The sequence below is a fragment of the Microcebus murinus genome, chromosome X (genome assembly GCF_040939455.1).
Source record: "Microcebus murinus isolate Inina chromosome X, M.murinus_Inina_mat1.0, whole genome shotgun sequence".
Taxonomy (NCBI): domain Eukaryota; kingdom Metazoa; phylum Chordata; class Mammalia; order Primates; family Cheirogaleidae; genus Microcebus; species Microcebus murinus.
The window spans coordinates 117,791,260-117,803,974 of NC_134136.1; the positions used below are offsets into that span (position 1 = coordinate 117,791,260).

The following is a 12,715-nucleotide window of genomic DNA, read 5'->3' on the forward strand; positions in this document are numbered from 1 at the left end:
GTTCCTGTTATGGTTGATTTCTACTTTTATTCCATTGTGATCTGAAAAGATACATGGTATAATTTCTATTTTTTTAAAATTGTTTGAAACATGCTTTGTGTCCTCGGATATGGTCAATCTTAGAGAATGACCCATGAGCTGATGAGAAGAACATATATTCAGTGGTTTGGGGGTAGAATGTCCTGTAAATATCAGTCAGGCCCATTTATTCTAGAGTTCCACTTAAGTCCATTATTTCTTTGTTGATTTTTTGTTTGGAGGATCTGTCCTGTGCTGTCAGTTGGGTGTTAAAGTCTCCAACTATTATTATGTTGTTGTTTATCCATTTGTTTAGATCAAGTAGAGTTTGCTTTATAAATCTGGGTATACCTAAGTTGGGTGCATATATATTTAGAATTGTTATGTCTTCTTGTTGAACTGTACCCTTCACCATTATATAGTGACTTTCTTTGTCTTTTATTACTTTTGTTGATTTAAAAACTAAGTTATCTGTAATCAGCACTGCCACACCAGCTTTCTTTTGGCTTCCATTTGCTGGAAATATTGTTCTTCACCCCTTTACCTTTAGTCTATATGCATCCTTGCAGGTTAGACGTGTTTCCTGAAGGCAGCAGATGGTTGGCTTGTATTTTTTTATCTATTGGGCCAGCCTATGTCTCTTGAGTGGGGAGTTCAAGCCATTCACATTTATTGAGATAACTAATAGATGGGGCAGATTTCTGTTCATTGTGTTGGGTTGAACTTTGTTGCTTTGTTTTCTCTCTTGAGCCATTGTGGTATCTGGGCTTTGATCTTTAGCTTTTGAGTAGATTTACATTTGTGTGTTTATTGTGCTATTCCGTGGGTAACACTGTTTTGAGTACTTCTTGAAGGGCTGGTCTTGTCTTGGTGAATTCCCTCAGTCTTAGCTTATCTGAGAATGTCTTGGTTTCTCTTTCGTATATAAAACTTAGTTTTTCAGGGAATAAGATTCTAGGCTGGGCATTATTCTGTTTCAGAAGAGTGAGAATGGGGCCCTAGTCTCTCCTTGCTTGTAAAGTTTCAGTAGAGAAGTCTGGCGTTATTCAGATTGGCTTTCCTTTGTATGTAACTTGCTTCTTTCACCTTACAGCTTGTAGATGGGCCTCGTTAGTTGATATTTTGGTCGGTCTGGTGACTGCATGTTGTGAAGTCCTCCTATTTGCATTGAATCTCCCAGGGGTCCTCTGAGCTTCTTGAACTTGTATATTGATATTTTTACCAAGGGCTGGGAAATTTTCCTCTATTATATCTTTGAATAGCTTATCCAGCCCTTGAGTGTTTTCTTCTTCCCCTTGGGGTAACCCTATAACCCTCACATTAGGTTTCTTCACATAATTCCACATCTCTTGTAAGCTTTGCTCTTTTCTCTAGTTTCTCTGCTCTATCTCTGTGACTGATTTATTTAATTGGAAGGTGTTATCTTCAATCTCTGAGATTCTTTCTTCTGTTTGATCTACCCTGTTCTTGAGGCTTTCCACTGTGTTTTGTAGTTCCCTGAATTGATTCTTCATTTCCAGTCCAGTTAGACTTTTCTTCATTGTTTAAATTTCTTTAGTGAATTTTTGTTCCAGGTCCTGGAGTCTTTTTTTGGTTTTCTTTGTATTGATTATCCAGTTTTTCTTGAAACTCGTTGAATTTTCTTATGATCCATGCTCGAAATTCTTCTTCTGTCATTTTAGTGGTCTGATTTTGGTTAGTGTCCATTTCTAAGGGGCTGGTGTTCCTCTTTGGGGGTGTGGTTTCCGTTTGAGTTTTCATATTTCCAGAGCTCCTTTGCTGATTTCTTCCCATCTGGATCAGTTGTTGCTTCTTTCCTTTAGGTTTTTGTTTGGGTAATGATATACCCTGTTTAGTCTCTGAGCCAGTAGATGGTGTTTGTGGGTGAGATTCGACCACACCCTGTATGATGAGTCAGTAGGTGCTGTGAAAATGGTGTGCAGAGTGTCCTCCCTGTCGGTAGGTGGTGCTTGCTCAGAGGAGCAGGCTGCACTGTTGTTTTTGTGTCCTGTAACCAGCTCTTGTTCCTCTGGAGATGCACTCTAGTGACTCAGGTGGTGGGTCGGGCTCTGGGACTTCCAGGTCTATCCTTATTCTCCACCTCAGTGAGGGCTGGTCTGGGAGTGAGTCTGGGAGGAGCTGGGTTGGGTAAGCCTGCCCTCAGGCACCACAAATGCTGTTAGCAGGGGTCAAAGTTCTATTCTCTGCTTCCAGAAAAATCTGTCAGGGAGGGGCCGGAATGGCCCCCGCTCAATCAGAAAGTCTGCATGTGGGGTTGGGGCTGTCTGAGACCCACAGTCTGGAGCAGGCCCCACTCCTTTCCACCCTCCTCAACTCCACAGCTTCTCCTGGGCCTCTGCCAGCAGGCCAGACTTCATGCTACCGGATCTCCCCTGGCTGTGATGCGGGCCGGGAGGTTCCCTGTGCAGGGCCATTGCCTGGGCTGGGCACATGGCCCCCCCTTGGAAGGAGGGTTGCCCTCAAGTACGCTGATCTTCCCTTAAAGGCACACACACCTCAGTAGGCTGTTCACGAACAGCCCTTCTGTGCCCCGTGCAATGCAATACCTGGGTGCACAGGATCTGGTCCAGAGGTCTGACCTCTGGACCCCGGAATTCAATCCCTGACCCCACCAGGGATAGGAGTGCCAGTCCCAATTCACTCATGGGGAGCCCAAGCTGGGTCGATGTCTCTCTGCCTCAGGGTCTGCCCCATTTTTCTGGAGTCAGCAGGCCAGAAGCACCTGGAAGGGCTGGAGGGTAGGGAGCTCACAGTCTGAGTATCCCTCAGTCAGCTGGAGGGCCCCAAAAGGGAAGGTTCCGTTCCCTGGTGATGTCTCCGGCTGGTAGCTATATTGCCTCTCTCGGTAGCCATGGATAGGGACAGTGGAGGGGAGAGTGAAGCAATATGGCGCCTGCCACGCGGCTCAGGTCTGTGCACACAGAGGTGCCCCAAGGGAGTTGGGAGCCTGGTGCCAGTTCCACTACAGGCTTACTGCTCACTGGCGGTGGCAGTCTCTGACCTGGTGTCTGCCTCTGGCCTGGTGTCCGTAGGTTTCTCCACTTGCTGGGGAGCCCACCAGCTCTCTGAGATGCAAAGGAGGGGAAAGTTAACCACTCCACCTACCCTTGCCACTGGTCTCCAAGCTTCTTGGGAGGTCTCTGCTTCTAGTTCTCCGCAACCTCCTCCCATGGAGACTCCCGTAGTCTCTGGTACCCCTCCTTCTGACCCTCGTCCAATGTATGCTCGTCTGCTTGCTTCTTTCTTCTAATTTCTTCTAGAAACTGTCTTTTTTGCAGAGACACTCTATCTGGTGGTGTTTCTTATCCATCATCTTGCTCCACCCCCTCCTCAGCCTTGTTTTTGCTTAACATGATGTCTGTCACAATGAAATGAAGTAAATGGTTGCTAATAATGAGTATCTTCGTATTAGAAGTCTTGGTGCCAAGCAATAGAAACCAAATTGGATTGACAAGAGGGAATTTACTGAAAGGATATGAGAGGGCCCACAGAATTGGCATGAAGCTAGAGGACCACACCTGAGAATGAGCAGAAAGCAGGATAGCTCTGGCAAGTTAGAGGCAGGAACCATAATCATGGTCTTCATAGCAGGAAGCATCTGCTCTACACGCTGCCATGGGGAAGGAGAACCCACAGTCCAGTTTCTTCTACACTGGGGTGACCCACTTCAGGGTCAGAATCCTCTGGGAGTGTGTGCTTAGCCAAGCTCAGAACACAGGCTCACAGCCAGGAGTCAGGGGGTAGGAGGGAGGAGAGAAATTACTAGCCCATCACCTTCTATAATGGGAGCTGGTACCCGGGACCCTCCTCCCTACACAGTTGTACACAGAGGAAGAGAGGCAGTTTCCCAAAAAGAAACAAGGGTACTATTAGGAAAGGGGAATGGATGCTGGGCAGCCCAAAATGACAAATGCCCATTATTCCAAATTATTAATACTCTGATTATTAATACTCTGATTTACATTGGGCATAGTCTGTAGTCTAGCCAGTCTTTATTTAACCTGTGTAGTTCTTGAAACAGTCTGAAATATTCCTCTTTGCTATTCCTGTCCTAGATGTGGACTAAAGACAATCCTCCATATCATCATCCTGTTCTCATCTGAGTGGGAACATCCTTCCAAAGAGATTAGATAGGAACTCAGAAGTTGAGAATATTTTAGTAACAGCACTAGATACTAAGATAAGCTACCTTTATTTATTTATTTTTCCAAATAAGTAGAAATACATTTAAAGCTATTATTTCCTTAAAAACAGCTAACATGGCACCAGAGAAATTTTGCTCATCTTATTAAAATTGGGGCCTGTATAGGTAAAATGTATTAGGTAAAATGTATTTAGTTTCCATTAAAAAGAATGCTTCTGACACAGTAGAGGTTACTCTGTCAGAACTGTGTCAGTAACTGCAGTTACTTTGAAAATGGCTGTCTTAGGTTGGTTGGTTCTTAACCTTTTCAACTGATTCCATTTGCTTTTATGTTACAGGGGAAAAGTTATCCATTTCGGGGAGCTTTTCCACCAGTTTGGAATCCCATTGCATATCTGGATTACAACAATCTGTGGCGGACAATGGATAACATGGGGAAGGAGGTAAATTGCATATGACCAATTACTGATACTACAATGGCAACCATTTAATATCCTTGTGGTGCAGGGAACATTGCTCCAGACATTGATGCATATCATTTCCAATGCACCAAACAACTCTGGTAAGTTGTCCACTTGACAGATGGGGAAAATGAGTGGCAAGAACTTATGTAATTTACCCAAAACCACACAGCAAGGGATTCAAACCCACTTTCTTTGATACTATTGCCTATATGTCTTCAACTCTACGCCATTGAGCACTTTTATGACATATTGTTGCCAGGTATCTCTATTTACAATTGTCTTATCCATACATAATGTCACTTTAGATTGTAAAGGAGAGAAGGATTTGCTGCCCCAAAGTGTTGTTGTTTGTTTGAGACAGGGTCTTGCTCTGTTGCCCAGGCTAGAGTACAGTGCTGTCATCATAACTCACTGAAGCCTCAAACTCCTGGGCTCAAGTGATCCTCCTGCCTCAGCCTCCCAAGTAGCTGGGACTACAGATGGATGCCACCACACCCAGCTAATTTTTTAATTTTTTTGTAAAGACAGGGTCTCACTGTTGCTAGGCTGGTCTCAAACTCCTGGCCTCAAGTGATCCTCCCACCTTGGCTTCCCAAAGTGCTAGGAATATAGGCAAGAGCCACCACGCCTGGCCCTCAAAGTGTTTTTACTTAGTCTCAAGCTCTGTAACATCACTCTCAAACTTGAATTGGGAACATAAAATGGGTATTAGCTTTCAGTAATAATAATAATAATAACAGCATATCAATTTATACATTGTTTTGGCAATAGTATGAAAGCATAGACTCCAAAGAGTTCCTCGCTTTTTTTCTACATAGAATTACATGCCAATCACACATTCCAACACAGAGACCGAGAGACCCATTTTCAGAGGTTCTCATGAGGGCCTCTGGGCAGTGGAATTACCATCACACTTCAGTGTGGAACCTCCTTTCTCTGCAGATTCCAGCTGATGCACCCTGGCAGGCACCACATGCTGAAGAATGGGACAGGATGACCATGAAAGAGCTCATCAATAAAATCTGTTGGACAAAGTAAGTAGGCTTGACTATTTAAAATTTACTTTTTATCTTCCTATCTTATCCTTCCAGGAATGAGCCAGAGGGGCAATGGTGGGAGGGGACAGGAAAAGTGGATGTTTGAGGGGAGTATCAGCCAGGAATCACCTGCAGGATTGGTGGGGGGTGAGAAGGATGGATACTGTGGGGAGAAGATATCTTCTAGGATGACCCCCAGGGGCAGGAGGGAGACACTCAGAGTGGATGGTGTGGGAAATGGTGTCTTCCAGGAAAGACCCACAGGGTTAGGGAGGAAGAAGGATAGATGATGTGGGGGAATGATATCTTCTAGGATAACCCACAAGGGCAGGGGAAAAATAGGGGGGCATAGATAATTTCAGTGGCCAGAATCTTACAGGAATGTGACAGAAACACTGGGGGGAGAAAGAGAAGTGTGAATATTGTGGGAGGCGAATAGTATTATTCCAAAATGACTCAGAGGGTTAGGGGAAAGATAGGAAAGTTGAATGGTATGGCAGAATAGTATCTTCCAGGAATGAGCCACAGAGGAGGTAGGGAGGGTAGATAGGGTGAATGGTGTAGGGGGATGAAATCATGCAGGAAGGACCCAGTGGGGTAAGGTAGAGAGAGAGAAAACATGAATGGTCTGGCAGGATATATCTTCCAGGAATAAGCCACAGGGCAGAAGTTAAATAGGAAGGGTGATTTGTGTGAAGAGGATGGCATCTTCCAGGAATGATCCATAGGGCCCATGAAGAGACAGGGACTTTGGATGATGTGGGGAGAATGGTATCTTCCAATGGTCAGCAGTGGGGAGACAGGAAGGGTTCAGGGATTTGAGGAGGTGGGATCCAGGAAGAGAGGACAGGTGGCAGCTTTTGTGAAGACCTTGAGGTAAAAAGGATATTGGCATGTTTCAGCAGCTAAATGGACAGTATGTCTAGACTCCAGTGGTGACCAGAGCAAGTGGTATAAGGGGAAGTTGGAGGACTGGTAGAGGATATGTTGGCCACATTCAAGCTTTGGTCTTTCTTGATTGAAAGCCATTAAAGGGTTTTAAGCAGAGAGATTTTTTTCCAGAATATTATGGGGATACAAATGCTTTGGTTACATAATTTGCTTTTGTCCAGTTTGAGTCAAAGTTATGTGTGTCCATCACCCAGATAATGTGCATTGTACCCATTATGTGTGAATTTACCCATCCCCTCTACTCCCCTCATTCCTGCTTGATTTCTGTTAAGTTTTACTGCCATGTGTGCACATAAGTGTTGATCCATTAGTTCCAAGCAGAGGGTTTTTTAAAAGACCTCATTGGCTGCCATGTGGAGAAGGGCACAAGAGGGGATGTAGAATGACCAGGTAGGAGCAATCATTGTTGTAGCCCAGGTGAGGGACCATCGTAGCCTGGACCAGGGTCATGGCAGTGAAGATGGAGAAAAGAAGATGGTTGTTAAAACAGACGAGAGCAAATAACCCAGATTAACATATTTGAAGCTAACCCATAATTTCTTAAAAGCAGGAGAAAACTTTAGTTTCCCCAAGAGTTAAAAAATGCATTCCTTCAGAAATTGAGTCCATGAGGTTTTTTATTTTTTTTCTTCTTTCGATTGCAATAGAAATACTTTCTAACCACTCTAAATTGTGTTTCAAAAACGTGAGGTCCTCGAACACCTGTATGTATTGATGCCTGACTTCTCTTGTTCTGTGAACAGGACTGCTAGGCAGTTTGCTTCTCTTTTTGTAAATATCAATGTGACCTCTGAGCCCCATGAGGTGTCTGCACTGTGGTTCCTGTGGTATGTGAAGCAATGTGGGGGCACCACTCGGATATTCTCGGTCACCAACGGAGGCCAGGTATGATGTGTCCATTCTGATACTATAACTTCCTTAGTGACTTTGCCTTCCCCCCAGAGGAGTATCTTTAATGATTACTTAAATATTTTGAAACATGAATAATTAGAAATGTGAAATGGTCTCAAAAAACTTTTCTGAAAAAAAAAATTCTCATTTCCTTTTTTTTTATTATTTTTTATTTTTTTTTTTAACACAATGCCCCCAAGACAATCATTTCCTTTTTTTTATTCCTGAAAAGAAGTTCACAGCTAAAGAATGTTTCATTTTGAATTAATTAGTTTTTAGGAATTAAGTTCCTTCCTTTTGGAGGCAGGTAAAAATAGGCTGTTTATGTTGGAGAAGCTAAATTATGAAAATAAATTAAAATTAATTTCCAATAAATTCTAGTACTTGCAAAATTATTGTACTTAAAGTCATCTCTGTTCCAGACATGAGGCATCTGCCCTATGTGTTTCTCAGAGTTATGTTTTTACATTAACTGTCATAGAATGGAAGTAACTTTTCTTTTTTCTAATTCACACTAGTGATTTATGGCTACTCTTTCAATAGTAAATTCTACATTTTGAATTCTAAATTTTTGCTGCCCACTTGCATTTGTCCAGCTTCCATATCACTTCCTTTACTAATAAATGAACTCATCTGGTTCATTGGCTGGACACACAGCAAACCAGTGGTGAAGCTAGAATTTACTGAGGGTAAATTGCAGGGGGTCCTGAGTGAAGCATTGAACCTTGGGGAGGTTCTCCTGGCCCTGTGTTAGTGGTGTGGACTCAGTGGTGGGGTCCTGGGGTCCAGACATAACTCTAGAGTCTCAGGGGTAGAGTTGCAGGCCCAGCAGCAACCCTGGATCTACAGGGGCAGAACCTCAAACTTGGGCACAGTGAGAGCTTCAGAGCTGGCTCTGGGATTTCAGGGGCAGAGTCTCCACCAGTGTGGGGACTGCTCATGCCCAGACGCACAGGCAGGGGTTTGTCTCAGCATACCAGGGGCCACATAGATGGGCTGGGGCTGCTGGTTGGCCAGGTTCCCACACACGCAGCTAGCACCCACTGAGGCAGTTGCCCCGGGCTTGCCAAGTGGTGCCTGTGGTGTCTGAGGCTCCTGCTCTGTTCAGCTTCCACACCAGGGTGGAGGCATGTCCAGTCTTCTGTCACAGGGCATGACATGGGGGAGCATCTGTTCCCTGCCTGGCCTGGCAGGGGTGATGCAAGGGCTACTTCCGGAAGGCTGGGTCCCGAATGGACCTGGCTCCGTGTGCCAGAATCATCAGGATGGCCTCAGTTGCAGAAACCTGGGATTGTCAGGCACCAGCTCTCTGCTGCATCTGCTCTCTAGTGCACAGACTCTGAGAAGCTCCCTGATCAGCCCATAGGTCTGCAGTGGAAGAGCGTGACCCCTCACAGATTGAGCTGCCTGTAACTTTTGTTTCTCCCCTAAAAAGCAGTGTCCCCTCAGGTTGCTTCTATCCTGGTGTCTTCACCTCTTCCCAGAAGTGTGAGTTGTATTGAGACCCCCCGGTTTAATCTCCAACATGGTGGGTGATGCTTGTAACAATCAGCCATGTCCTGTTTGCTTGAATTTGTAGATGCTGTGATGAGCTATAGAGTTTTTCTCCCTGTCAGTGTTTGATGCTTGCAGGAAAGAGCCAACTCCAGAGATGTTCTTTTGTGTCTGTAATAAGCTCTAGTCCCTCAGGAGGAGCACTTGAGTGCCCCAGGCTTTGCGGGGGGGTGGGATGGGGGTCCTGTAGCTCCCAGGGGGTTGCTTGTTCTCCTCTGCAGCAGAGGCAAGTGGAAGAGCCAGGCTGGGTGTGGTTAGGTTGGGCAAGCCTGGAAGGCTTTCCAAAGCCTTGGCAGGGCTCAGAGGTTGTTTTCCTAGCCACTAGGGGGAGCCGCTGGGAGGAGCATTGAGGCCAGCTCTCCAAACTGGGTTACTACTCATGAGGAAGGGGATATTATTTCCTGACTGGCTGTCAGGAGTAAGCTCTGCCCCTTTTGCGTTACCCTTGTCCTCCAGTGTCTGGTTGCGCTTGGACACCTGAACATGCTACACTCAGTTGCTATAGCGCAACAGTCTGGGATCTCCCCTGCCAGGGGACCTTCACTAATCTGACAGCATACCTTTGAGCCTCAGCAGGGCTCCAAAGTCATTTTGCCAGCTGCTAGGGAAAGCCCCTGGGAGGAGGACCTACCCTAGCCCCGACGGCACAGCTTTCCTTTGGGGGTGATGGGCACTTCCCCAGATCACCATGTCTCCAACGCCCACATATCCTCCTGCCCACATGGGTTCCCTCACTTTCTGATTCCAGCTCTCAAATCTCCCCTGTGTCCCTAGCAACCGGCTCAAGTCCTTGGGGCACAGGATCTGGCCTGTGTGTCTGACCTGCTGGCATGCATCTCCAGGAAATGCCAGCAGGCAGAGGGCTCGAGATTGGGCACCCTGGTCCACTGCAGGTCCTCAAGGGGAAAGGTGCGAGCCTCACTCTCTGTGAAAAGCTCAGACTAGAGGACATGTGAGCTGGGGAGAGGCAGCCACTTGCCAAATTCTCAGCTCAAAGTGCTCTAATGGTTGCAGTGAATGGGGTGGGGTGGGGAAAGATAAGCGTCTGAATGGAAGAAAGCTGGCTCTCTGGCCTCTTGGGTCACTCTCCTTGGAGGAGAGCCCTGCTCGGAATGTCCAAGCTCTGGGATTGTGCAAGTTCTTGCCACAGTTCCATGGTTGCCACAGTGCTTGGGCTCATGGGGATGGAAAAGCTTCCAAGTAACTTGGTAGCTCACTGATCACTGAAGGAGTGTGGGAAAGAGAGAGGGATCCCTTCTTACCCCTTCACTGAGCTCCAAGCCTCTCTGGGTTTGATCCCCACTGATATCGTTTTTCTTTTTTCCTCTTCCTTCCTTGCAATTTCCTCCTCCTTCCTTTGCAATTTTCCCCCTTGAGGTCTCTGGCAGGTTTTGGTAGTTATTCCTCTGACCTACACCTGAGCTGTGTCCTTTCTTCCCTCCCTTTTATCTTAAACCCTTCCTTCCCTTCAGGATGGTCTGGTAAATGATGTCTCTAGTCCGCCATCGTGCCTTGACGTGGCACATTTTAAGTTTCTTTACTTACAAGCAGAAATTCCACATTACTCCTTTTAATCTGTATTCGACTTTCTGAGATATCTTGACTCATATTTGACATTTGTATTCTTCAGAGGATCCAGGATACTTTTTGGGAAGTATAGTTCAGATGGAATCTTAAACAGTTATCACACTATCTCTATTAAAAACTTAGGTTTATCCTGCAATAATTTAATTCAACAAATAGTTCATGGTCTTTCTACCACACTAAAATTCAAAGTAAGTCTTGGAAAACATAGATCAGATTATAAGTTAAATGGTACTAGTTTCTTGAGCAAGAACAAATTGTGAATTTAAGTCTGAATCACTATGGGAATATTTTTATAAAGAACTTTGGTGGTGTTATTAAAACAGTAGCCAGTTATAAAAGTACAAAACTCAGTTTGGCTGCTCGTGCAAAGTTTTCTGGCGGAGCATGATTAAGGTACCTAATTGCCAAATGGTGAGCTGTGCCTCGATCTACCACTGTGTATTTCTAACCATTCAAAGAATATTCTACAACAGGCTAAAAATAGTCCCCTGGTTCTTACCCAATGCATTGTGTTAAAGACTTACCTCCTTAGATTAAGCTGGAAGCATTTCCATGGTGATCATACCAGATGACGGTGGGCAGAGCACTCCTGGTCTTATAATGGCTGCTCAAGAGAACTATTTAGCAGTGTCTAAAGGAACAAGCAGATGCTTAGCCTTCACTCCACTGCCTCTACCTCAAAACTTCCCAATAGTTATGCAAAAAAATCTGTCAAGGTCTGAGATTCAGATTCTTAGGACATCATTTGGTGATGACTGGTAGGATGTAGCTATCCCTAAGAGCACCTTGAGTATGTTCTCTTAGAGTGACGTTGTCTATAATATGGCACCATATGCATCCTTACCTGCTTGGACAGCCCCAGCTTAGGACTGTGAGTATCAAGGGAAGTTAGAAACTGCATTTCTCAGGCTAAGCATAGCACCCTCCTCTTTCCAGGGCTCCCTCCATTCCCTGCACTCTTGGGCATTTGAAGCTCACAGACTTGCTGATATTCCCATTTGGTCAGGGCAGCAGTGGCATAGGGGAGCATTTTTTCTGGTTTTGTGATTTTATAAACTAGTAACAGCTTTGCACTATTGGAGGCTGTGCAGAAAATGATCATTGAGATGTCTTGGCATCCTCTGCCTCTGTCCTAATGAGTTCTTCCAATAGTTAGGTGTGCAGAGTGTAAAGGTCTGGCCTGTGACTTTCTCAAGGTTTTCTAATTAGTGACAAATAAAATTTTTCTTCTTTGGGCTTTTATAACGTTTCCTTTCCTGCCTACCTCCTGTAGGAACGGAAGTTCATAGGTGGCTCTGGTCAAGTGAGTGAACGGATGATGGACCTCCTCGGGGACCGAGTAAAGCTGAAATGTCCTGTCACCTATGTTGACCAATCAAGTGACAACATCATCGTAGAGACGTTGAATCATGAACTTTATGAGGTAACTGAGTTTAGTCAAAAGGAGCATGTAGTAAGTAGGCCTTGTGTCTTTTGCAGCTTCTAGCCAGATATAATCCAAGCAGTAGCATAATTGATGCTGACATGTTTCTGCCTCACTCTTCAAAATCACTACCCTTGGTTGACCTACCTAGTTCTGTTTTGTTGCCTCATAGTTGCCTCATTTTGTATGTTCTTACTGCTCAGTGTTATTTTAAAATGATAAATATGATTTGTCATACCTTCTGCAAAGCCTACAGCTCACATTTGAGGTGATACTTTGCTTGTGTGTGTTTTAGTGCAGATACGTAATTACTGCAATCCCTCCGGTCTTGACTTCCAAGATCCACTTTAGACCAGAACTTCCATCGGAGAGAAACCAGTTAATTCAGCGTCTTCCAATGGGGGCTATCATTAAGTGCATGATGTATTACAAGGAGGCCTTCTGGAAGAAAAAGGGTAAGGTGCTCTTATTCATATTTAAACTGTATTAAGTGAAGGAACTATACTCTTTTAGGAATATTGAATAGAAGGCACTGAACAAAGTGCTTTCAAATTGATAGAGGAAGGATCAGAATTCTTGGTCTGTTGATTTTCTCAGAGCCCCTGGCAACACAAAATGATGCCAA

The 12,715-nt window shown here is 44.9% G+C and overlaps 1 protein-coding gene across 2 annotated transcripts in view; it reads left to right on the forward strand.

Annotated features, from left to right (window-relative positions):
- Positions 1–12,715, forward strand: part of MAOA (monoamine oxidase A) — an 81,010-nt gene that overhangs the window by 54,239 nt on the left and 14,056 nt on the right. For both annotated transcript variants that reach the window (XM_012754057.2, XM_012754058.3), the window contains 5 exons: positions 4,522–4,626; positions 5,590–5,681; positions 7,379–7,520; positions 11,941–12,090; positions 12,386–12,545. In XM_012754057.2, coding sequence (XP_012609511.1) covers positions 4,522–4,626; positions 5,590–5,681; positions 7,379–7,520; positions 11,941–12,090; positions 12,386–12,545 — 649 coding nt within the window. The remainder of the gene's footprint in view (positions 1–4,521; positions 4,627–5,589; positions 5,682–7,378; positions 7,521–11,940; positions 12,091–12,385; positions 12,546–12,715) is intronic.